Source organism: Parasteatoda tepidariorum, chromosome 5 (assembly GCF_982258835.1).
Source record: "Parasteatoda tepidariorum strain Cologne lab strain chromosome 5, Ptep-v5.0, whole genome shotgun sequence".
Lineage (NCBI taxonomy): Eukaryota > Metazoa > Arthropoda > Arachnida > Araneae > Theridiidae > Parasteatoda > Parasteatoda tepidariorum.
In genome coordinates, this window is record NC_141759.1 from 107,668,548 (window position 1) to 107,692,946 (window position 24,399).

General features: G+C 32.2%; 1 protein-coding gene across 1 annotated transcript; it reads left to right on the forward strand.

Annotated features, from left to right (window-relative positions):
• The first annotated feature begins 17,237 nt into the window (after positions 1–17,237).
• LOC139426587 (uncharacterized) lies at positions 17,238–24,134 on the forward strand. The gene is made up of 2 exons (XM_071185891.2): positions 17,238–18,393; positions 24,094–24,134. Exons 1-2 carry the CDS (start codon positions 17,238–17,240, stop codon positions 24,132–24,134), a joined length of 1,197 nt encoding a protein of 398 aa, XP_071041992.2.
• Positions 24,135–24,399: the final 265 nt, after the last annotated feature.

Here is a 24,399-nt window from a genome sequence, read left to right on the forward strand (position 1 = left end):
TAAAATGAAATTATTCTAGCTTTATAAATTTTGTCGGTATATATTTTTCAGCTTTGTCGATCATTCTATAGTGTTGATCAATGACAATTTATAGAGTATTTATTTTTATTAATTAACAAGTAATCAGATTGCTTAAATTACAGTATGATAAACAAAAATTTTTTACCCATTAACAAGAGTAACAGTATACAGTGCGTTGCTATGGCGACCGCTGCTGTTTGATCATTTTTTTAGATCAATTTTTTTTTCTTTCGTTTCATGGAAGTGGCCCTCTTTTAAACCAGTGACAGAGCCTCAGAAGAAACTCAATTAAAAAAAATACTAGTCTTTTTTTATTGATAAGTATATACTGATTAATAAAAAAGGGCAATTTAAAAACTTCACAGTTAACCATTTAAAAAAAATTTTTAATAAGGGCCCTTTCAATTATTTGTAAGTACCATTTTCCCTTCATATTTCTTAAAATCGTTCGAAAAAATTTAACTTGAATTTAATCATCATAATCCAGATAGAGACAGAATTAATGATAAGACTAAATTTAATCCAAGCTTAAAAGCAAAAGAGATAGACGCAAAACTCAAACTCCTAACTTAAAAAAAAAAATCAAACAATTTTATTTATCTTAAAGTAAAATTAGGCTTTCCCGAAACAGCTCACTACTGTGGACCCTGGAATCTCCATAATTTCGTAAAGTGGCATGATTGTGGCGATTTGGCGCTCGTATTTCCCGTACAAGTTAAGCGTCCATCGGTCCTCAAACCATCACTGAAGATTGAACCTTTAAATCGTGTCTTTAAATCTTACAAGAAAAAAAAAGTAGGGTAAGTTTTAATCTTGAATTGCAACGTTCCTTTTAGATAATGCCCGCGCAAGTAGGCAACGAGACCTATCCTATCCTATCCACAGGGAAAATGTACTTTCCATAGTTAAGAACAGATATTGCTCTGGATTGGACAACGCCTCCTGCCGCTTTCAGGATGGCCTTGATTTTTTTAAAAAAAACAACATATCTCAACTGTACATACATTAACTGTTCATAACCTACTAATAAGTATACATTATTAAATGCTTCTTTAAACATCCAAAGTTGTCTCGAAACAGTATATTATTAATTATTATTCCAAGAACCACATTCTACTTTCAAAGTTTAAATTGGGAATTTTTTTTATATTGGATGGACTTAATAGTCTTTCATCAGTTAAAAAATTATAACTTTAACCCTTTAGACATGGGTTGTTTCAGATTTATGTCAAACATCACGTAAGTAATTGCAATCGTAGATACTAAACAAAGGATTATACTTCGGTTTTCTGTTGCTTTAAGAGTGGTGGTTGTCAAAGAAAGGATGAAATGTTTAGAAGTTTCAAATTATAATTGTTTGTAACAGGAAACGTTTAATTGATTGGTTAATTTCTTTATGTTTAAATAATATTTAATATTAAATTCCTTATATTTAACATTAATTTTTTCAAGGAAAAAGGACGTTAAATAGATATAGGATAGTAAAAGTTTAGATAGTAAAAGTTTAGATTGTAAAATCGTAGACAAATTTTTCACCCAAAATTAAGCACCTTTTTAATTACTTTTTAAGGAATTAAAAAAATATTTTCAATCACTTTCCGAAAGAAAAATCACAATTAGGATCTGTGCAGTAATAAAATATATTTTTCCTATCGTTTAAAGTTCTTAATTTATGTCTATAAAGTTAAAAAACATTTTCAAAATCTTTACATAATCACGATTAAATGACTAGTTTCTGATAAATATTGCAGAGAAAATTGTGAAAATCATGCATTTTTTGTAACTTACAACGACAATCGACACGGCAAAGAAAAAATCTTTTTTTTAAAAAAGATAGAACCTTAAGCACTTTTTTTCAAACACTGAATAAAAAAAAAGCACTCTCAGGGGCTTTTAAAAACGTAAATAAAAAATAAACACCCTTAAGCACTTTTTAAAAGTGCTACGCACCCTGTTATAATAATATTGGGACTTTTAGTTAAAACATTTCGCACCCATTTGCGTCATCTGTCAAGCTGCAATCATTAGAACTATAGCAACTACCCTAAAATACAAAATTCACCTACTGTTTATTTTTAAAATACCATTAGGTAAAAAAAAAAAAAAAAAAAAAAAAAAAAAAAGTCTTATTCCACTAAATTTGCTCGATGATTTATCTCAGCTGTTCCGCCTCTAGCGAGTTAAATCCACTTTAAAAAACTAAAATAAATATGATACAGTAAAAGCTCCATATAACGATGCTCGATGTATTACGAGAAGACCCCACTGTTACATCGAATTTCAAAATCACCCTGAAAATACTGATGCTAAAGATACTAAGAATTAAATGATATTAACCAGTTAAAAATTACGATCCATCTGCTATTACGACAATTTTGTTTCTAAAGAAATAAATTTTCCGTTTCAGTTAAGTAATGTTTTACAAAAAGGCTTAAATTGGATGCGTTATTTATTTTTAGTATCAATGCAGAAAAGCAAATATCATTTTATTTGCACAATTTTAACCTTTTATTCTTATAAATGTGTGAGCAACCACAAGCTAAGTTATCCTCCTAAGTTATTCCTCCTAATAAAAGGCAAGTTCTATTTTTAGAACACGCACTTCAAGAGAATGTGCCTTTTGATCATCCCATATCTACCGTGACCTTTAATTTTTTCTTTTTAGCCTAATTACTACTAAAATCAAAATTCACTGTTATGAAGGGCGTCAAAAGGTATTGCCTTCATTTCACTTTCTTCTTGCAAAAAACTTATTACGAATTGAAGACATTTTGTTCAAACATTCTTGTTGTCGACATTTCGACTTGTTAAAATGCGCAGAGTCAATTCAGTGTACAAACTCTATGAAAACCAGTCCACTTTAAGTAAATTGAATTTAAAAAAAGTTGAACACAATAGAAGGAAATAAAAGTTAACATGTTGATTTTTATTCCTATTTTAACATTAGATACGTGTATTTGCTTATTAAGGACAATGTCATCTCTTATTAGAAATTGTCATTACAACGAACTTTTACTGTATTTTTAAATTTTAGCATGGTGATCTTATAGAAGAAACATACTCGCTATTGAGACATAAAATTACACTACCCGGTTTCAGTCCACTAGAAGACCGTAAATTAGAGCTTGTTTCGAAAATAGAAAAAATAAGGAATCCCACTCTTGAGGGACACATCTCAAACTTAAGTAATTTTCAAATTAGACTCCCCAAAATAATTTGGCGATTTTGAGTATTAAATGGTTTACGTATGCTTCGCCATTGAATAGATTTCAAACAATATAAAATTCGTACAGTATTGGTTCAGAACATCAAAAATCTACTTTAGAATCGTGTCATCATCGTTCTGCGAGTTGTACAATGAAAAAAACTTATTGTAAAACTCTCTTAGAAATTCTCTTTCTTTTTTCTCTCCACTATGGAAATTTCTTTTGATAATAATATTATAAAAACAAACTTAAAAAGTTTCGAGATTATTTTTTGAGATTATTACACAAATGAGTAAAACTATTGAATTAAAATTCATTACGGGTGTCACACCCCCGAAGTTTAAGAGATATTTTCTAAGGCAGAGAACTATTACCGAAATATTTAAAACAAATCGAATTATTTGAAAAATATTTCTTTAGAAATTATGAGCACGAACATTTGTCAAGCTGACGTCTATTCAAATTATTTACATACAAGTACGTGCAATTATACAGTATTACGTACAAATTATATAGTAGACATTTCTTTTAATTCAGAATCATACATAATCTTCGCAAAAGAAAAAATATTTTCAGAAAATACGGAAATTCCATAGCAGAAGGTATTGGTTGGGAATTCTAAGTCAGAAAATACGGAAATTCCATAGCAGAAGGTATTGGTTGGGAATTCTAAGTAAGTTTTTTATCTTTCTTTTTTCGGTATATAATTTCTTTTATAGTTTCTCTACCCCTTTCCTTGTGGCTTGTCTTTCTTTCACAATAAGCCCTTCCATTTTTAGGGTTTCTAACAAATGATTCTTAACCCCTTTCTACCTTCTTATCCCTTCCTTCTTTCCCCTTTCCTGGCTTCCAAAAATTGGTTACCATTTTAGCACCTTTCATAAGGAGTTTGTTTTTGAAATCGCACTTATTACAAAAATTCAAGACAAAATTTCCTAGAACCCGAGACATTAAGGAGTAAAGTGAAAATATTTAAGCATCAGAAATTGCAGTTAGGTTTAAAAAAAATATATGAAGTTATATATATGCAGTTAGGTTTTTAAAGAAAAACTGAACATGTAAACAAATAATCAAGCACTCTTAAATGAAGGCTGCATTGACTTCATATTTATTCAATTTAATATTTCATTATTAGAATACTTAATCCCATTCATTAGCAAAAATATGTTAGTTGAATTTTTATGTTTATTGCATAAAGCGATGCGTATTATTACTCATTCACAACTTTTCTCAACAATGTTTCTTACATTAAAAGTCGAGAAATCAATATGAAAATTACTTTCAAAAATCTCGACAGTTGATTTCGTTTTTTTTTTTTGAAAAAGAAGAAAACCTGCAGGAATTTTTGCCGCAAAGAATTAAAATGTAAAATGATGTGACACACCAAGTGGAAAAAAGATATTTTAGGAGTATTAACTGTCGTTTTAGATTAATGTAAATAGTTAATATTTAACCAATTAATACTTATTTTTAGAAATACAAATTCTAGTCTAAAGCTTAACTTGAAAAAAAAAAACTTGAAAAAGGTTTTCAAGAAATTTGACTTTGGCCAGCTTATAATTAAATTATAGAACCTTTCCTTTAAACAATCATAAGTAATAAATCTCCTGTTACATTTCCTTTAAAAAAAAATTAAGAACTCACTATAGTTTTAAATGCATGAAAATAATTATTTTTTATCTAAAAAAACCTACAATTCTAGTCGTACAATCCTACAACTTTTATTTTTTTCTTTTTTTTCAAAAAAAAAAATACTTGCAAGTCGGTATTACACTACAAAATCTATTAAGAAAACGCTATTCAAAAGAGTTTTCAAGCCTTAAAAGAAAAAACAAAGCGAAGAATGTTTATGTCATACAGCATTTAAATGTGTTCTGTGAAATTATTATTTTTTTTTGTTCGTTTTAGTTTAGTACGCATCGCTTTATTCCATTACTACATTAATTATCTTATCTGAAGGGGTTCAGAATCTATTGTTCCTCTTCTTTCCCCGAAAAATTCCATTTCCCATTAAATGGATGAGATGGAGTTACTCGATCTTAACAACTACTTTTAAAAAAAATATTTAGACAATATAAATACAGTATAAATTGACCTTAACGCGCGTACATGCAATTTTAAATTTGGTTCAAAAATATAATATTCATGGTTCAAAAATATAATAAAATAAAAAACAAGTTGTTAGTGGATAAAAAGAATAAGAGAAGTAATAGCTGAAAAAAACAATACCTTAATATTGTAAATGTATAACAAAGTTTTACTTAAGATTAAAAAAGTCTTTATTAAGTAAGACTAGTTCACCATAGTGTCTACTTTTACCTCATATAAAATGTACAATTAAACTCACAAGATACACTCTACCACTCATTCATTTAAATACCTTTTTTTTTTTGTTGTAAAGGAGTACACACAGAGCCTCGATGGCTCAGGGGATTTAGCGTTCACCTTCCAATGAGACGAAACGGGTTCGAATCCAGCGATGGCTGATCGATACGAATTCCGCATCTGGCTTGCACCGACCACAGTGCCGACGTGAAATATACTCAGTGGCAGACGGATTATGGGTTAGCGTTCCCTTTGCCGTCAGGCTAACCACGGGAGGTTCTAGTGATCTTCCTCTCCATGTAATGCAAATGAGGGTTAGTTCCATCAAAAAATCCTCCACGAAGGCAAAATTTCTCCCAATACTCGGTCCAGAAGCTCCCTAGTCTTCAGGATTGGGTTCAAAATGACAAGGTTACGGAGTTGAACATTAGTAGACGTAAACCCAAAATTGGGTCGGCCGTTCAACGACGGTTATAAAAAAATAAATAAATAAATAAATAATAAATAAAAAATACACAAAGTAAAAAATCATTGCTTGAATGTAATCTTTTATTCAAAAAAGGAAACAATTACACACTTTAGTATAGCAACTTCGGAATCTTCCTTTTCAACCCAACACACTCTGGGTTTTCCATTAATTAGTCCGCTATCTCACTTGAATTATTACAGAGGATTGTAGCATTCATAAAGTTCTGGTGCACCATTACAAATGCTCCATGACTCGTCCAACAGGGTTCCGTAATCTGGTCACACTTTCTTATTGAACAATATTTCATCTTTACATTTGAGCTTTCCTATTGTCGAATAAATTCCCGAGCAATGGACGGAGAACCTTTTAAAGTTAAGTGCAGGTGAACTTATTGCTGACTTATGAACTTATTGCTGACTTTTCATGCCGTTGAAGTGTTTTCCTTGTTGACAAACAGCTTTTCTAATCAGCGGCTTGGAAACAACGTTTGATTTGCAGATATCGATTAGTAAGTTTCTCTTGGTATCATCATATCACGAATACGACAGAATATTGTTAATTCATTATTTTCCCATGTCCAAGAGGTCGAGGGTTCGATCCCGACAGCCGAAGACTCCCCGCGCAGTAAATGGTGACTGATGCACGTTAAATATGTCGAGTCACAAAGTCCTCCATTTTCCCATAACAAGTAAAGCTTGACCCTGTCCCGCCGTCGAAAGAGGGCATCCAGGTATTACTGGAGACTATCGTTGGTGCAATCCTCGAATCAGTCGGAGGATCCAGTTCCATAACAAATCAATGCCTCTGTGGGTAACGATCCAGGAGTTTCCTTGTCTTCTGAATTGGTTCAAATTCACAAGGCTACGGAGTTTAGCATTCGTAGTCGTTAACCCAAAATTGGGTCGACTGTCCAAAGACAAAATAACTCGTTATTTTGGTAATCACACAAATATAATAATCACAATAAACTATCATTCTGTTTCGAAATGTTCCGAAAACGTCCAGAACAGTCGGAAACATTTTCGATATTCAGCATGCTTTTTAACTCACAAGCTCACTCCGTATTACAGATTCCTGCCAAGCTACAAATACATACTTTAATCAACTGAGAAAATTATTCTAAGAAATGGTTTGGGAAAATATAGCAATGAGACATTTTATCAGCGGAATTATTTTCCTTTATTTATTTTTTCCTATCTGATTTATCTTTTCTTTTTTCTGTTACAGATGATTACTTTGCAAGTTTTCAGAATCGACACAACTCTTTTAGAGGAGCCTTGCAAGAATGAAAACCCAAACTTGTTTAAAATACAAACGCAAATTCAGGCCTAAAAATTTTTCTTCATTTATTTGTTTCTCAGATGATATTTCAAGTTGACATCTTTGGCAATGTGCAAGCGGATCGCTTGGCCAAGGAGGGCTGTAGTCATTTAACATCTTCGTCATCAGCCCTTACCTACTCAGACTATCAGTCCAAAATCAAAAGCCATCTATCAAAAAAAAGGAGGCCATCATTGGTATGCGGCCAAGGAACCGGGGCTCTTCACTTGTTCATATAGGTGATAGAGCATCTCAAACAGCTATTTCCAGATTGGCAAGTGGACACACGAATAGTCTCTCGTACTTTGAAGGAAGAAAGACTTATGCAGTCTGCACCAAATGTGAAGCCCAGCAAGCCTCAGCCGAACATATCCTTGACTGCTTGGACTTTTCCAAGGAGGACTTATATGCTATCTTGTCATCGTTTTTCTGAGGGTCAACAACCTATTGGATCTTGTCAGACAATTAGAGGATAAGGAACAACAAGGATTTTTCTTTTCTTTTGTTACAGATGATTACTTTACAAGAATCGACACAACTCTTTTGGAGGAGACTTGCAAGAACGAAAAGCAAAACTTGTTTAAAGTAGGAATCCAGGCCTAGAAAATTTGCTTCCAGAATCTCTATCATCCCGTTTTGCTTGAAACCTAAGCTCATTGCAACTTCATTCGAGTAGTAAATAAATGGAAACGGCTTTAACTAACAGTTACGGAAAATAAAATAAAAATCCACCCTGAATAACTTTTACTCAAGTGTAGAGAACTTACGCGATTTACAAAACCAAATTTAATGTTTAAAGGGTCAACTTCAAACATACTAATTATAATATTACCTATTAAACAAGTAACAAAAACAGACACAAAAAATACTCGCTGAATAAACATATAATTTTAATACCTATTCAGAATTTTCACTATCAAAATAGATTGGGATGCTGAAATCTGGAAAATATAGACTCAATAGTTTAGAACTTTTTTAAAGGAATGAAACAACTTATGCACTCAAGTTTAAAATTTGTTTGTCCATAGATCCGTGTATAAAACTTTTTTTTAAAATAATTATTTGTTAATTTGTTTATTAACTGATGAAGCAAATAGTTTTTATTTTTAAACGCACTAGAACTACAGAATGAGCTATTGGTGTTGGTCTGACCAAATATTCCCGAAAACAATTCTAAGATATGCCACCACAATTTTGATTTTTCGAAAAGGAAATGGTTTCCCCGATTTGGTAGCTCGGTGACTTGGGCAATCAAGCACTTTATGACAAAATAATTTAACGAGGACCGATACCAAGCACCCTCGGTTCCTTTGCAGAGAGATCAATGTTGTTACCCACCCGCCACTGACAGTGGATCATCGAAGTCAAGCATCACTGACAACTGCCAGTCAGTTAGAAATTTTATTACTCATAGTTTATTCTTCCGAATTTTATATTTTATTATTTAAAATAAATAAGATTAAAACTATGTAAAAAAAAAGTTCAATAATAAAAGTTCAATTCAAAATCTTTTGACAATTATTATCAAAAAAAATTATTTTAGAAAATTTTTTTTCTCACGAAAATCTCTTTGGGTTAAGAAAGTTAATAATTGTGAGCAGTTTTTAAAAAAAATTCCTTATAAAAAATTTCAGTAATAAGACGGAAAACTATAAAATAAACATTAAAAGGCTCAAACGTTTTACAGCTCTCTTAATTAAGCAATCAGGAGCATATTTTCTAGTTTGAGGCTAGTTTTTTATTCTATCGGGGGGGAAAATATATGTTTACTTAAAGAAGAAAAAACTTTTTTGTGCCTGACTCCGTAACTTAGCACTATTAAGAACTAAATAATTAGCAAATTAGGGATAGACTTTTTTGACCATTAAGATATGTTTCCATTGCTTAAAATTCTGATCATAAGAGTAAAAAGTTATTCAGGGAGATTTTTCAAGGCTTAGTATTAATAACTTGTTTATGATGGGAAAGTAAGCAGTAATGTAATCGGAGGTACAAATTCATGAGTGGTAGAGTTCACGCAATAGTGGCCAAAACAAATCAACTTTAGATTTTTCGGGGATAACTTTTATCACATTCCTCTCAAGTTGAAATTTTACGATGATACAGATGAAGCGATGAAGTGTATTCAACTGAGGAGAAACTACAGTTATACATTACGAAATGTTATTAACAGTATTAAATTTCAATTAAAACAGTACAAAGATAAATAATCGCCCAGAACACAGCAGGATATGGCAACAACGTATCGACTCCGGGTTTGCTGGCGGATTCAGTTCCTACAGATTTCTTGTACTACCTTTTCACAGGTAAATCTTTAACTTTTCGTATAATATTTAAAGAACAGTGAAGATATCGGCCTATCTCGAATGCAAAGGCCAACAGGGTTGTATAAAGAATACTACTAGACCACATGGCTGCAAGTTGGAAAAAAGGTCAAGACTGAAAATTTTTTGACTGAAATACCTAACATACACAATACCCCCTCGACATATGCAAACTATTTAAGAAAGCTTTACCATAATGCATCAAGTTTAAATACTGTACAAAAAATATTTATTCATCTGTCTTTTGATAAAATAAGAAAGTAGACCAGTAACGTAGACCTAAAAAATATTTTTAAGAACAGAAAAAAAATAATTCCGATTTCCGTCTTCGAGTCAGTCTTATTTCCGTCCGTGAACATTTTCGAAAGACGGAAATCCGTCCTGGGGACGGTAGACTTGCACCCATGCTAGACCACCACCATTGTAATTTTAAAATGAGAACGAAGTTGTGTGGCCAGCCATTTGCCTGGACAGGCACTACTCCTTTCGAAAGCCTACTCCTGCCATTGTTCTTGGTGGTAAGGATACGAGATAAGTCGATTGACATGGCTAAACTAATCGAGGCACTCCATAACGCGCATACTAAGCCTGTATATGCATGTGGATCTTTTGAGCCTGTGTTTTGGCTCATTATCCCTTTCTTGAATAGTTATTTCTGCTCAGGTTATTTGTTGTAAAGGTCCTATTTGTTTTAACCTGAAGCGACTGAGACCAGGGGAAAAAGCGCATGCCTTCTAAAGAATCCCAGCGATGGCTGGAATGAATGGAATTCTGCTTCCATCTCACACGGACCACAGTGCTGATGTAAAATACTCTCAGTTGCAGACGGAGTCATATGTTAGAACAGGGGTGTCAAACTCGCGGCCCGAGATAAACATTTTTGCGGCCCAGTCAATATATCCGACGCAAAGTAAAAACAAAATAGAAATGTTAATTAGAAAGGAAACTAGCATGTAAAATTATAATATACTTTATTTATAAACTATACGACATTTTAATTGTACGCGCGAAAATGTAAAATTCTAATTGGCTTGCGGCACCTGCTATTCCAGGGATACTGCATCGTATCAAAAATACGCAGAAAAAATTTCAAATCTTAGAACAGAATTTGAAACAAGGTTTAAAGATTTTAATTCCTTGGAAGACAAATTTTGTTTGTTTTCTTCAATTTTCTCAATAAATATAGACTCAGTACCCAGTAATATGCAAATGGAAGTGATTGAGATTCAGTGCGACTCAAATTTGACAAAATTTGTCCCGAAATAGGAAAGACAGTAGCAGAGAAGAGATGTCAAAGATCAAACAATAATTTTACTTTATATATGTTTATTACAATATACTATTCAAAATAAAAATATTTGTTTCAATGAACACTGATTTTTTTTTGCGGCCCACCTAAAGTTAAGCATTGTTTATTTGGCCCAAGTTAGCTTTTGAGTTTGACACCTCTGTGTTAGAATCTCCTTAGAGTCGGGCTATCCGTGAGATGCTTTTGTTGTTCCTCTAACCGTGTGACACAAAAGCGGTTAGTTCCACCTAAGAGTTCTCCCCGAAGGTTAATTTGTGCTAAGGCTTGCTTGAACTATTCTATCACCTTCTGTTTTGGCTTCCAAATTACAAAACTTAGAAGTTGAAAATGCAAAGTCGTAAAACTAAAAATGGATAAATAGTTCAATGCTGGTTATAATATATAAAGAAAACATGTATAAGCCACATTCGCTAATGGTGCTTTTTGTATTAAATCTTTTCTTATAGTTCGCATTGTGTATTGAATTCCATTTCATCCATGTTATGATACTTATGTCTAGTCCATTGCAAGTACCTGACTTCTTAACTTGTGATACATAAAGCTCCTTCATTTTTTATGATTAGTGGTTTAGAATTTCGGAGCTTTATATACCCAAAGTGATTGGAGTAGCAGAAGCGTGAGAGTTCTGGCGACTACCTGGCTATCAAGAAGTTAATGGGGATTCTTTTAAAGTAAATATCATTTGCGGACAGGGTTTCAAAATGGCTGTTGTGCACAGTTTCAAGACAAGACAGTCCATGGTTACAACAACAAGCCTTAATTTTCTGTTGAGACTATACGCTTTTTATGTTTGTCCTTTAATTTCAAAAACAGGTAGGATAGGAAAATACAAAACAAACAAAAAAAATGAATATTAAGAGCAGCGACTAACTGCATTATTTTGCTTTTGTATGAAAATGAGCAAAATGAAATGTAACGAATCCTTACTAGTACCCTAAAAACGTGTATGTCACTTAACGGTAGGTCCGCATATTTAGCAGACTTTGATCAGAACATAAACAGTTATCCTCGAAAAACCGAAAAGTGATATATTTGTGGCCACTAAAGTAACAAATTACAAATAAGAAAATGTTAATACAAACAAAGATAATACTCACCCATGACGACACACAATTTTACGTACTAATCTCAATTGAAGTACAGTCAACCCTCCTATAACGCGGTACTCTCAGAACGCGGTTTCCGTCAACAGCATCCCATAAGTTCCTTCCGCGTAGCCTAAGAATGTTTAGCCTAAGCTGTTTAGTTCGTTAGGGCCTATTTGAATTATAAGGGAACAGATGGAGCCAGTTTCATGTAGGTCCAGGCAGTGGGATCGCGACATAGTAACTAGATATGTTTACATAAAGATTATCTCCGGCTTATCTCATAGCGACATCGGTTTTAGTCTTTTCAGAGCTCTTTCACAGTGCACACGTTTTGTTGGTGACCAAGTCTTTCTAAAAAAATTTCTGCATCGTCCGTTTATTCAGCTTTTTGCTGTTTAATTTGTGGTTTATAATTGGCCAACATTACACAATACTGTAAGTAATATTCTTCATTTGTTCTGATATAATAGAAATAAAATAATTATTAACCCTAGATTTGCATCATGTCATACACGAAAGAAACAAGGAAAGGGTTAAAAAGAAAGTTTATATCTCTTGAAGATAAAATCGAAATTCTAAATCGTTTAGACGGCGGGGAAAAACTATCGTGGGTTGCAAAATCAACCAAGTTGAATGAATCTACAATTCGAACCCTAAAGAAAAATGCAGACAATGTAAGGAAAACTGTGGCAGATGGCTGTCCGTTAGGTGCGAAACGTGTTACTCGCACACGAAATTCTAATCTGGTTAAAATGGAACGGGCGTTAATGATCTGGTTGGAAGACTGTATAGCCAAAAAGATTCCTATCAGTGGAAATCTTATCAAGCAGAAAGCACTTAAAATCTATGAACATTTAAGGAATATTGGGTATTCTTCTGCAGAGCTAGAAAATCATTCGTTTGTCGCGAGTAAAGGGCGGTTTGAAAAACTAAAAAAAAAAGGTACGGTTTCCAAACAACGCGGTAGACGGTTTCCATAGAACGCGCTACGAATTAGCCTGGTTTGTACGGTTAAATCCGAGTTTCTTATAGCGCGGTTTCCATATAACGCGGTACGCACTCACCGCGTTATAGGAGAGTTGACTGTAATCAACCTTGAACAGAATTCATTGCAAAACTAGTGAAGCCACTGATTTCGCACTATTTTATTGTATTTCGAATTACTTAACTTTATTGTCTGGGTTTTCTGATCCGCAAAATAATATAAACGTCTGAAAAAATTATCTTTAGGTAAGAAAGCGGATAAAAATTAAGAATCCTAAACCAAGATCATCTGTCTGGCATGATTCTTGAACACTTCATTTTCTTTCGATACAAATCAATTACATAAACCCCCCCCCCCCACTTTCAACAACGAAAAATATTTAAAAATTGAACTTATCTGTTTTACGGTCTGCTGTTGTTTCCAATCCCCAGCTGGGATAGCGGAGCTGTACCAGATCCATGAGTCTTCAAATAATCGGCCGTGAGTCTTCAAAAAATCGAGGAAAAGGAGAGGTCTCTCAAGAATCTCTTCCATGGTAAAATCCAGGCAATCAAGTAGATGGTGAGGACTAGCCTCGCTGGAGTTGCATTTTTTTCACTAGATGGAAAAAGTTTAATTTGTCCACTGAAAGTGAGGCTCTTAGTATGCCCACTGACAAATCTACAGGTAGCGGTTTGTTCGGCAGGTGTACCCTGAAGGTCAAGGGCTCCTCCAGGACGCTTGCGGGGATACCAATTGTGATCCGGTGGAACAAGCCAAGCTTTATTAACTTTAGATTTGCGGATAGAAAATAGTTCGGAGTAAGTGAGGGCCGTGTTTGCAGAGGTTTAATAAACGAAGTATAGAGACACCAGCCCTATTTTAAGGTCTAGTCCACTTCGTCATGCATCCAAATCTTGCTTCCAGGAATTTGAAGAAAAAATCCGTCATAAGCAACCCAGTCAAATAAGCCTGTAAGAAACAAGAACATATATTTAAAAAAAAATTGAAAAAAAAGTGAAACAAACATCATCCATACAAACTATTGTGCAGCTTTGAACGGCTGAGTAGTGCTAAAAGCGAGGTTGGGTGTAGAAAAAAAGCTTTCTTTTCTTTTAAAGAAAAGTTTTTTTTCGCTTTCTTTAAAAAAAAAATTGAGGTTAAATAATATCTAAAGTCTGAACTTGAAAACAACTAAACCTTTAAGAAATTTTTTTATTGCTATTAATATTTGAAATCCAGAATGAAAAAAGTAATCTTTTGTACTATAAACATCCTAACAAGATTAAAAAAAAGAATAACACATTGTTATAAATATGCTTATATACATTACTTTACAATTTTTTACAATACTTCACAGTAAATATATTTATTGTAGATTTAATAAAAATAAAAATAGAAGTGTGGGCTGATCAAATAAAAAAAATGTCCGGAACTATCCACACACGAATAAGAAAGCTAGTTTTTCTTCCTATTTCCAACCGCGTGCATTTTTTATTTCATAGTATAAATATAAATCATTTATAAATCATTTTTATTTCATAATATAAATTTAAAGAATTTTACGAGTTCTCCTGATTAAATACTGCATAATTACTACCAATTATCTGTTACCCATTCATTTAGAAGATTTTAAACAATATTATTGCAAACTATTGTACAATACGAAAAAAAATCTTTACAAACTTTCACTATAATGATAGAATTTTCATGAACTAAGAGTATATCTAATTAATTGTTGGGGGAAGATCTCAAATATGTACCAACTATTAAGTTAAAAAATCGGATATACAAACGTACTTTCTCTGAATAAATATAGAACAACTCTGACAAAGTTTATCATCATAAACTTCATACAAATGTTTTGTAACTATTTTGCATATTTACGATAAAATATACGTTTAGTCTTTATAATTCATGAAAATTGAAAATTTTGATTTTTTATTATTATTCTTCGCAATAAATTTTTTGACATACGTTTTTTTATAATTACAATTTCTATATTTGTAAAACAAAAAACTCCTCTGCAATTTTTTTTTTAAATATTTAAACTCTAAAATATGTTTAGATTTAAAACGCGCAATAAAAAATGCGCAATTTACGAACTGATTTTGATAAAAAAGAAAGGAAATATTCAACAAGAGGGTTACTTTAAAATAAGTTATAAGCACATATTTCTTTCTTATGCAGTCAAACCCCGCTATAGTGAACACGGTTTACAGTAAACTCTCGGATATAATGAACGAAATGTTCGGGCCCCTACCTTGCTATACATGTTTAATGATATTTTTTGTGGATATAGTAAACTAAAAATGTGAAAAAGTTGGATATTATGAACTTTTTTCTTCATTTTTTTTAAATAATTTTGAAACGTCTATTTCAAAATAAATACTTATACTGATTTTTAAAACCATCTATAGAGTGAAATGTAGCGATAAGCATTTTTTCTTATTCGCTTCTTTTATCTCAGTTTTCCATTCCTTAACAAAGGTCAACCCAGGCAGATGGATGGACAAATTTTTCCCTCCTACAGCTAAATATTATAAATTTTTTTTTGTATACAAGACGAAGAGTAATATAAAAAAAAAGCAAGTTAACACATTTTTTGTTACTACGTATTATTTTTCAGTCATTTTTGTATTTCATTTTGTTGGTCATTTATTTAAATAATGTATAATAAAAAGAAGGAGTTAACCATTAGTTAAAATTGTTTGAGGAACGGATAAACTGAACTCCCGATTACCGAAATTTCGGCTTCTCGAAGGTTCACTATAGCGGGGTTGGACTGCATTTCATAACAAGGAAGCAAGAATGCTCCATTGAACAGTCTTTCGTTAATCCCAGAATTGAAATTTGTTTGAAGAAACATTTTATTCCTTGAAACTGAAACGAGAAACAATTTAACTATTATTATTGACTCATTTCTTTGTTTTGTTCCAAGGATAATGAAAAGCGTTGGAAAACCCACCCGTTAATAATCATATTACACATGAATTACATGTCATAGATTGAATAATTCTAAATGAATAATAAAACAAATAATGTAAAAAAATAAACAATGCCTTACCCTGAAATAAATCCAAAAAAAATTTGAAATTTATAAATAAAAAATACATTTTCAAACTCTTTCGATTAGAGCGGCGACATATTAATTTGTTCGAAATAATTGACCTTTTAACCCCTTAACAGTGTATATATCTCAGAAAAATGGACCAAAAATGGAATTTTTTTTTGACAGTTTAATTTTGTTCTTTATATTATTATAAAAGTTAGAAAATGGTTTTTTATTACAAAAATAAAATTTTAAATGCATTAACAACTGTATTTATAATTCTTACATAAAAAAGTAATGGATTACATCTTATTCAGTTAGAGCAAATTAAACAAAATTTTGAAGCTAAATATATCGTTACTAGTATAATATAATATAAAAAGGCACAACAATATGATTTTCAATACATACATCTTAAAATCCCATACAGTATGGTATGGATAACCCCCCGCCCCACGTTTCCCTCCCTCGACTGAAGTCGTAATCGGTGACAACTAATTAATTCACTATTAGGAATATAGTGAATCTGCTACATTTTAGATTTTCAAATTCATGACTTTTCATGACTCATTCCAAGAATTTTTCATGACTTAACGAAGTTACTATTTTCTCCGACAAAAACACAACAATAAATTTAAAAAAACCTTATAATAACATTCATTGAAATGATAGGTATAACAAAATATCGTTATCAGGGGTCTGTCCAGACATTTTGTGAAAGATCCGGTTTTCGTGAAATTGTGAAAAAATTACTCACATTCTTTCAACCAGGGTTCTGCTTTTGTGAATTTGTGCAAATAGGGTTCGGTTATTGCAAAAAAACTCTTTCAAGGAGTTTTTAAATTGTAAATAGATATAAGATTATGCTCAGCACTGTAAAATTATAATTAAGGAAAATTAAATTTTCAAAAATGGACAGCAATTGCTGCTTTTAAATTAGAGATGCAACATACAAATATTTAGCCTATACTGCTGAACGCAGAATATTCATTTCGGACGAATAATGGAAGAATCGTCTGCCGAAGACAAAACTTTTTTCGTTTACATCTTTCTTGTTTTCTGCCCTGGGAAGGGTTTATTCGATTAACAAAACAATAATGATGACTGGGGAGCAGATGCCAATACCCTAAGGACAACTTACACTTCCTTTATTAGATCAATGCTGGAATATGGATTCCAGATTTTACTGACAGCTTCTGCTGGTAATTTAAAAATGCTTGAAAGGATACAGCTGAGTGCTGCACGGATCATTACAGGCTTACGTAATAGCTGTCCTAATGAGATTGTTCTATACGAGGCTACTCTCCAACCATTGTTTATGAGATGGACTTCTAGCACCGCAAAATATTACAGCAAGCTATACAGCTATGGAGACCAACATCGTACTTCTACCTACTTGATGAATTGGACAGATGTCCAGAGATTAAAAAGAGACAGTCCCTTTTGCAGGGCAGGTAAATTGAATCTGCTGTTCCCTGACATAGAACACTGTTCGATAGATCCAAATATAGACCCACTGAAAGACCTTCCGAGGGTTTTCTTTCACGAGGAACTTTTGGCCTCCAGTAGTAAGAAAAATCAGCATCCAGAACTTCTTAGACAGTTGGCACTGGAGACAATCCACAACACCCCAAATGAAGCAGTACATATTTTCACGGATGGAAGTAAATTTGATAATGGCAACACTGATAGTGGTGTTGTCATAAAAAACCAAGATGACGTTACAAAAATTAAAAGGCGTAACCCAAACCATTGTTCAGTTTTCAGATCAGAACTAATCGCCATAAACGGGGCTCTAGAACACAAGATTTCCATTGAGAGTGCAGAAAATATCTGGATTTTCACGGATAGTAAGAGCTCAGTTCAATACCTGAGTAATTGGCAAAACATCAGTGACAGAATTGGCCTAAATATCATCGATAATTTGATGACTTACACTTATCACAATGATATACATCTTCAGTGGATCCCCTCCCACGTGAACCTTCACTTTAATGATCTGGCCGATGAACTGGCCAAGGAGGGCTCCAATGATCCCATAGATAGTAGTGGCCTTCTAACATACAATGAAATCTATGCAAAAGTAAAAGCCGACAATAATAGGACTTGGAGGATTCCACCTAGTCGTGAATGGTATCAACAAAATAGTCCTGGGGCTGCCCTGGAGCTAAAAGGTGATAGTAAACTACAGACAGCTATCACAGGACTAATCACTGGTCATACCCGCGGACTAACATTTGTTCAGGGTCAAAAGACGTTTCCTGTATGCCTAAAATGCAGTGCTCACCAGGCTTCACCTGATCATTTGCTGACCTGTATGGGACCGGAGAAAAATTTTATTTTAGAGGATCCGCAGATGGTGTTTGATTTTCTGTCGGTAAACGGTCTCCTGGACTTGGTCTAACCTTGTTCTGGGCCAAGAGGAATAAGTACCACCACATAATGAAGATAAACAAATTTGTGAAGGGTCCAATTAAAAGAAAATTCATTTTGTGAAGGGTCCGTTTTTGAGTTAAAATATTTTGTGAAAGATCCGTTTTATTTTGTAAAGGGTCCATTAACGGATCCAAATTTCTTCTAAACAAACCCCTGGTTATACTCTGCATCTTCATATTTATAGATTTTAAATCTAAAAAACAGAGTAAGGAAAGAGTTGAAGCAATAAAATAGCTGAAAAAAATACAAAAGCAAATAATTTTCTGCAGAATTATATTTTTAAGATATTTTTCTTGTTCATCAGAAAGGAAAGAAATACTCTTGATTTTACTGTTCTTATTTCTGAACTAAAAAAAAATTGCCAATGACTGGTTTGCTTCAGCTAGAATTTTAAACTGATAAAATAAAAAAATAAAAATAATACAAATTCTGAAATCACAGAAGTTAAGATAATTCGCTCTAGAAATGCTCTTCTATCCTTTTCTGAAAGAACGCCATAATTTTTAAAGAACACGGTAAAAACATTTTATGTTTGAGTAAAATATTATTGCAAGTGGGGATTTTGTAACAAATTCAGAACATCATGATAATGGCGGAGGGGGTGAGTAAATTCAATTTTAAAAATTAGATTTTTCAGTGACCTAAATCCATGACTTTCCATGATTTTTTTTAAATAGTTAAAACCATGACATTTCATGACTTTCCAGGCGCCTAGATACCGTATATTTAGTTTTAGACATTATATAAAAGGCCTAGGTATTCTATAGAACTTCAAACATTAACAGATTTATAACTTTGCCAGTAACATATAGAATTATAATTACTTAATATCATCACAATGAACTACACACAATTTAGTGTTGGTTTTCAGCATTTATTTTATCTCCTTTTTTCACAAAAAATTAGTGAAAGTAATTATATAATACGGAACAATCTACCATCAAAAATATATTAAAAATTTATGGTTGGTTTTTACCAGGGTTTCTTGATTTAAATCACAATTTAAATCAAATGATTTTTTTAAAAAAATCATTGATTTAAATCAACTGATTTTTTTTGTATGTATATTGATTTTAAAAGTTAAATAACAGTGTTTTAAATTATTGATATTTTTATTATTTTCATTTTTAGTTTTAAAATTTATTTTAAATAAATTGCTGCATTAATTAACGAAATTACTTTCTTTCTTGGTGTGTGTTAAATTCCGACGCATTTGAAATTAAATTTTTAAAAATCTTTTGATTCTTGAGATTGAAAGTACAAAATGACGTACACATTTAATGCTATCTTAATATAGACTTGCATAACTGTAAAAAGTAATTGATAAACATGAATTTTTTCAACAAAAAAAATGCAAATATTGTTAATTAGAATTCTACCTTTTGATTGAAAAATCATGGAATTAAAATTTACATTATATTTTATTGGTGGAAAATGTATATTTCTAAAGCTAAAGAAATACTCTTGATTTTTCTGTTCTCATTTCGGAATAAAAAAAATCGCCAATGAATGGCTTGCTTCTGATGGAATTTTAAATTGACAAAATAAAAAATAAATAAAAAATAACAGAAATTCTGAAATCACAGAAGTTTAGAAGATTATATTCGTTCTAGAAATGTTTTATCTTTCATTTTTTGAAAGAACACCAGAATTTTTAAAGAACACGATAAAAACATTTTATATTTTAATAAAATGTGACTGTGAGTGGTGATTTTGTTACAAATTCAGATATTCGGAACACTATGAAATTGGGGGGGAAGTTAATTCGATTTAAAAAATTAGATTTTTCGGAGACCTAAATCCATGACTTTTCATGATTTTTTTTTTAAATAGTTAAAATCATGACATTTCATGACACATTTTGTTTATACCGAAATACATGAGTTTCCCAGGAGCGCGGATACCCTATAAGTATCCTAAAGCAGTGTTCCTCAACCTCCGGTCCGTGGATCAAATGGTACGGGGCCACCCATTTCTTTGAAACTGAATTTAAATTCCTAGGTTTATACCCCAAATTAAAAATATCTGTATTCCATTAAAACTTTATTTATTTAAAAAAAGTTGCCCCCGAAGGTAGTGACATAAATGTTTTAATATTTGTAATGTATCATTGTCTCCGATTACCCCCAGATGGAACAGTCTCATTGCAAAGAAACAAGCTCAGGGTTCTCATTGATTTAACGTTCTAGTAGGTTAATATTAAATCACTTTATATTTATTTTTTGGTGTAACTGTATTTTATTTTGAAGGCATGTTTAAATACAATTAAATAAATTTAATAGATCAAAATAATCTGAAATATAAACAATCAACGCCCCCCCCCCCCCAGCGGGTCGAGGTAAAAAATTATCAAACGTTGACAGGTCCGCAGTGATAAAAAAGTTGGGGAACCTAAAGTAGAAACGAACAAAATAGAAAATCCCGAGGTCAGTAGGGGCATCTGTACGTAGTAGTTCCCCAAACTGGATTTCAGTGACATAGGTAATATTATTCATTCAACTTGTGAAAATTCAGTGATAAGCATAATTTTTTATGTCCTTAAAAAATGCTTTTAAGGCTAGCAGTAAAAATAAAATTGTATCACTGCATTGATTTTTTAGAAAGTTGTACCTAATTATTTTTTTCAATACAAAAGAACGTGTCGTTCATTATCTTATGTAAATTATATTTTAATACCACGAGAATAAATATACCGTGATACTAAATGAATAATACCAAGGAATTGAAGAGAAAAGATCAAAAACTTCAATGGCTTAAATTTTCATTGGCTTAAAAAAACATGAAGGTGGTAATATAAGTCCATATGTATCGAGCGCTCTAAATATCACGGGCTATTCACGCCTGGCGAGTCTTGAGAATAGGAGCCAATTTTTGGGCACTCGAAACATGTCAACTTTAATTACCACCTTTATGTTTTTGAAACAAATATTTCGAGCGCTCGAAACTAGGCTTCCATTCTCGAAATTCGCCAGATGTGAATAAGGAAAACAAAAGTGATTTGAAACAAAAAATGTACGGTTATCAACGAGAAATGATACAAATCTAGAAACACCGCGGTAGCCGAAGGGGAAACGAAAATAAATAAATAAATGAAATAAGTTTGCCTTAGCAGCATCATACAAACACATGCACTACTCTAAAACACCATAGACGTGTCTGCTATGAAGAAAGCGGTAAATCAGCTATTCTCGTACAATTTTATAATCTTGAGTACAAATTCCATAATTCCTTCAACCCCTGTTACCCTAGAACAGGGGTGGCGAACCTTTATACACCAAAGCACCATTTTTTCTAAAGAATTGTTTGATGAGGTCACAGACGTGCCGTCAAATAATTTTGACTTCGTGATTATTGGGAAAATAATAATACTAAATACTATCAACTCAAAACTCTTTATTTACATTGAAAAAAAAAAGAAAAACTTCTGCAATGTCTCAGATATACGCGTAATTCAACTTAAAGTAACATCATTTAGACTTCTGTTGTTGCAGATTAGATGACAAACAACTTATATTAGGTTGTAAGACGTTAGTTTAAGCAGGACTGTTAATTTTTTTGCCAGTTATTTATTGTTAGCTTGTTTTTTATGATTATTAATTGTTTTTTTAGCATTAATTGTTAATTTTTTCATTAATAATTGCTTATTATTTTGTGTATTTTTTGTGAATTTTAATTTAATTGTTACATATGCTTCATAGTGTAATACCATTTGTGTAATAACAAATGTGATCGGTGGCGTGCCCGAAATATTGTGTCGGGTGCCATAAATGGCACGCGTGCCATTGGTTAGCCATCCCTGCCCTAGAATCTTGTTTTATTCATATGAATGCAGATTCCTGTCTTAACGACATAAATGTCTCGCTCTCTCTCCCTCCGGTGTGAAATATCGCGTAGAAATGCATTTCTCTCTGACTTGCCCCCCACGATTACTGCTGTTTTTCTAGTTTTTTTCACCTTTACGACTACTAATGTTCAACTCCGTAGCCTAGTAATTTTGAATCCAATCAAGAAAACAAGAAGACTCCTGATCGAGTATTGGGAGAAATTTGCCTTCGAGGAAAACTTTTTGATGGAACTAACCCGCATTTGCGTTACACGGAGACAAAAACCATGAGAACTCCCCACTGTGAGGCTGGCGGCAAAGTGACTAACCCATGATCCGTCTACCAGAGAGGATTTTTTAAGTCAGCACTGGGGTCGGTGCAAGCCGGATGCGGATTCGTATCAACTAGCCGTCGATGGGGATTCGAACCCGGTTCACCTCATTGGAAGGCGAACGCTCTATCCCCTGCACCATCACGGTTCTCACCCACCTTAATCTTGCATTTTTTTGTTGCAACTTAACATTTTCTTTTTCTACGTCTGGCGAGTCTTGACAACGTTTATTTTTGAGCTCTCAAAACATGTCGACTTTTATTACGATCTTCATTTTTTTGAAGCCAGAGAAGTATTTATCATTAAGTAAGCAGAGTAACATGCGGGTTATGATCATTATTTTGACTAGAATTTTATGTTCCTAGAAGCAAACTTCTGCATTTTAACAGGATTCATCTAGTCCTGACATCATTATTGTAATTTTGAAGTTATCTTTAACTTTAAATATAAAATTTAGAAATTTAAGATTTTGGAATCAGATTGGGAGTTATTAAAATTGAATAGTATGGTGAATATAAATTTAAAGAAATACATTTTATCTTATTAGATTTGCTTCTACTATTTCAATTTCCTACTTTACGAACTCCATTTAAAAGGAGACTATCATATCATCTATATGAATATGTATGTATTGATGGTGAGAATCTCAAAACAAATATGCAAATAAAGAAAATAAACAAATAAATTATTGTAGTGATCTTTGATGATAAATGTAGCTGATTTTAATTGGAGAATATTTTACGGCGAACAAAAATCAGTTTCAGAACGTATAGAAACATCAGGATGCTATTCGAAAATCATTTTTATTTAAAGAAAACCACAAAACGTACACAATTGTCTGAATGAGACTATTTGTTTAAACAATGGATCATTGAATAATCTTAAACATACACATTTCAATGATTTTAAAATACCACAAAACATTAACTAATTTCTTCAGTTGTAGAAAAAGAAAAATCGGAAAATCGTATAAAACCTTATGAATATGCATAAGAATTAAAATCTCTTCCTGACCCTTGGACATTTTAATTCCAGGGACTTTTTTGTCGTTAAAATTCCCTACTTGGAATACTCGATCCAAAGCGTACAAAAGATTAACCATACTACTCTGAATTATATGAATTTAAGTAAATTTGAGTTTGGTGTAAGCTTTTCACATAATCAAGTTAAAACAACGTAAAACACAAATAATGACAACAAAAAAAAAGTTCGGTCCTTTAAATTCCAAAACCGTGGAAAATCGGAAATAATTTAATAGTCGATTCAAATTTTATTTTAAAAGGAGAAAATATTTTCTTTTTGGTCAGACATCAGACAAAAAATTGTTTGTTGCTTAATAACATCGAGTTAATATAAAAGGCTATTCGGAGCAAACACAAAATGTTATATAAAAATCTTCAGTTTTTATTTCCGTTCTTTTCTAGTGTGTCAACTTGGTCGCTTAGCAACAGAATTGGTCGCTTAGCAACAAAACTTAGTTATTGTTCTTTTGTAATCTTGAATTTCTCCTTCTGCTGAGTTCTTTATCGTTTGGCATTTTATTTTGGACTATCGCCAAAAATATATAGCTTCCTATTGTTCCTTAATATTTATGATATTATCATTAATATTTTTCGAAATTTCGTCTATCCCATATCTTAAAGGCCAGGAAAATGCTGTATGTTTATTCAGAGAAGAATAAAATACGAAATTGAATGAATAAAAAAAATATATGATTGTTTACAGAAAAT

Excerpts from the sequence above, each read along its gene's own strand:
- LOC139426587 (XM_071185891.2), top strand. The coding sequence starts at position 17,238 with ATGCTGGAATATGGATTCCAGATTTTACTGACAGCTTCTGCTGGTAAT. Across the intron at positions 18,394-24,093 it reads ACCTGATCATTTGCTGACCT|TGTGTCAACTTGGTCGCTTA; the intron begins GTATGGGACCGG and ends GTTCTTTTCTAG.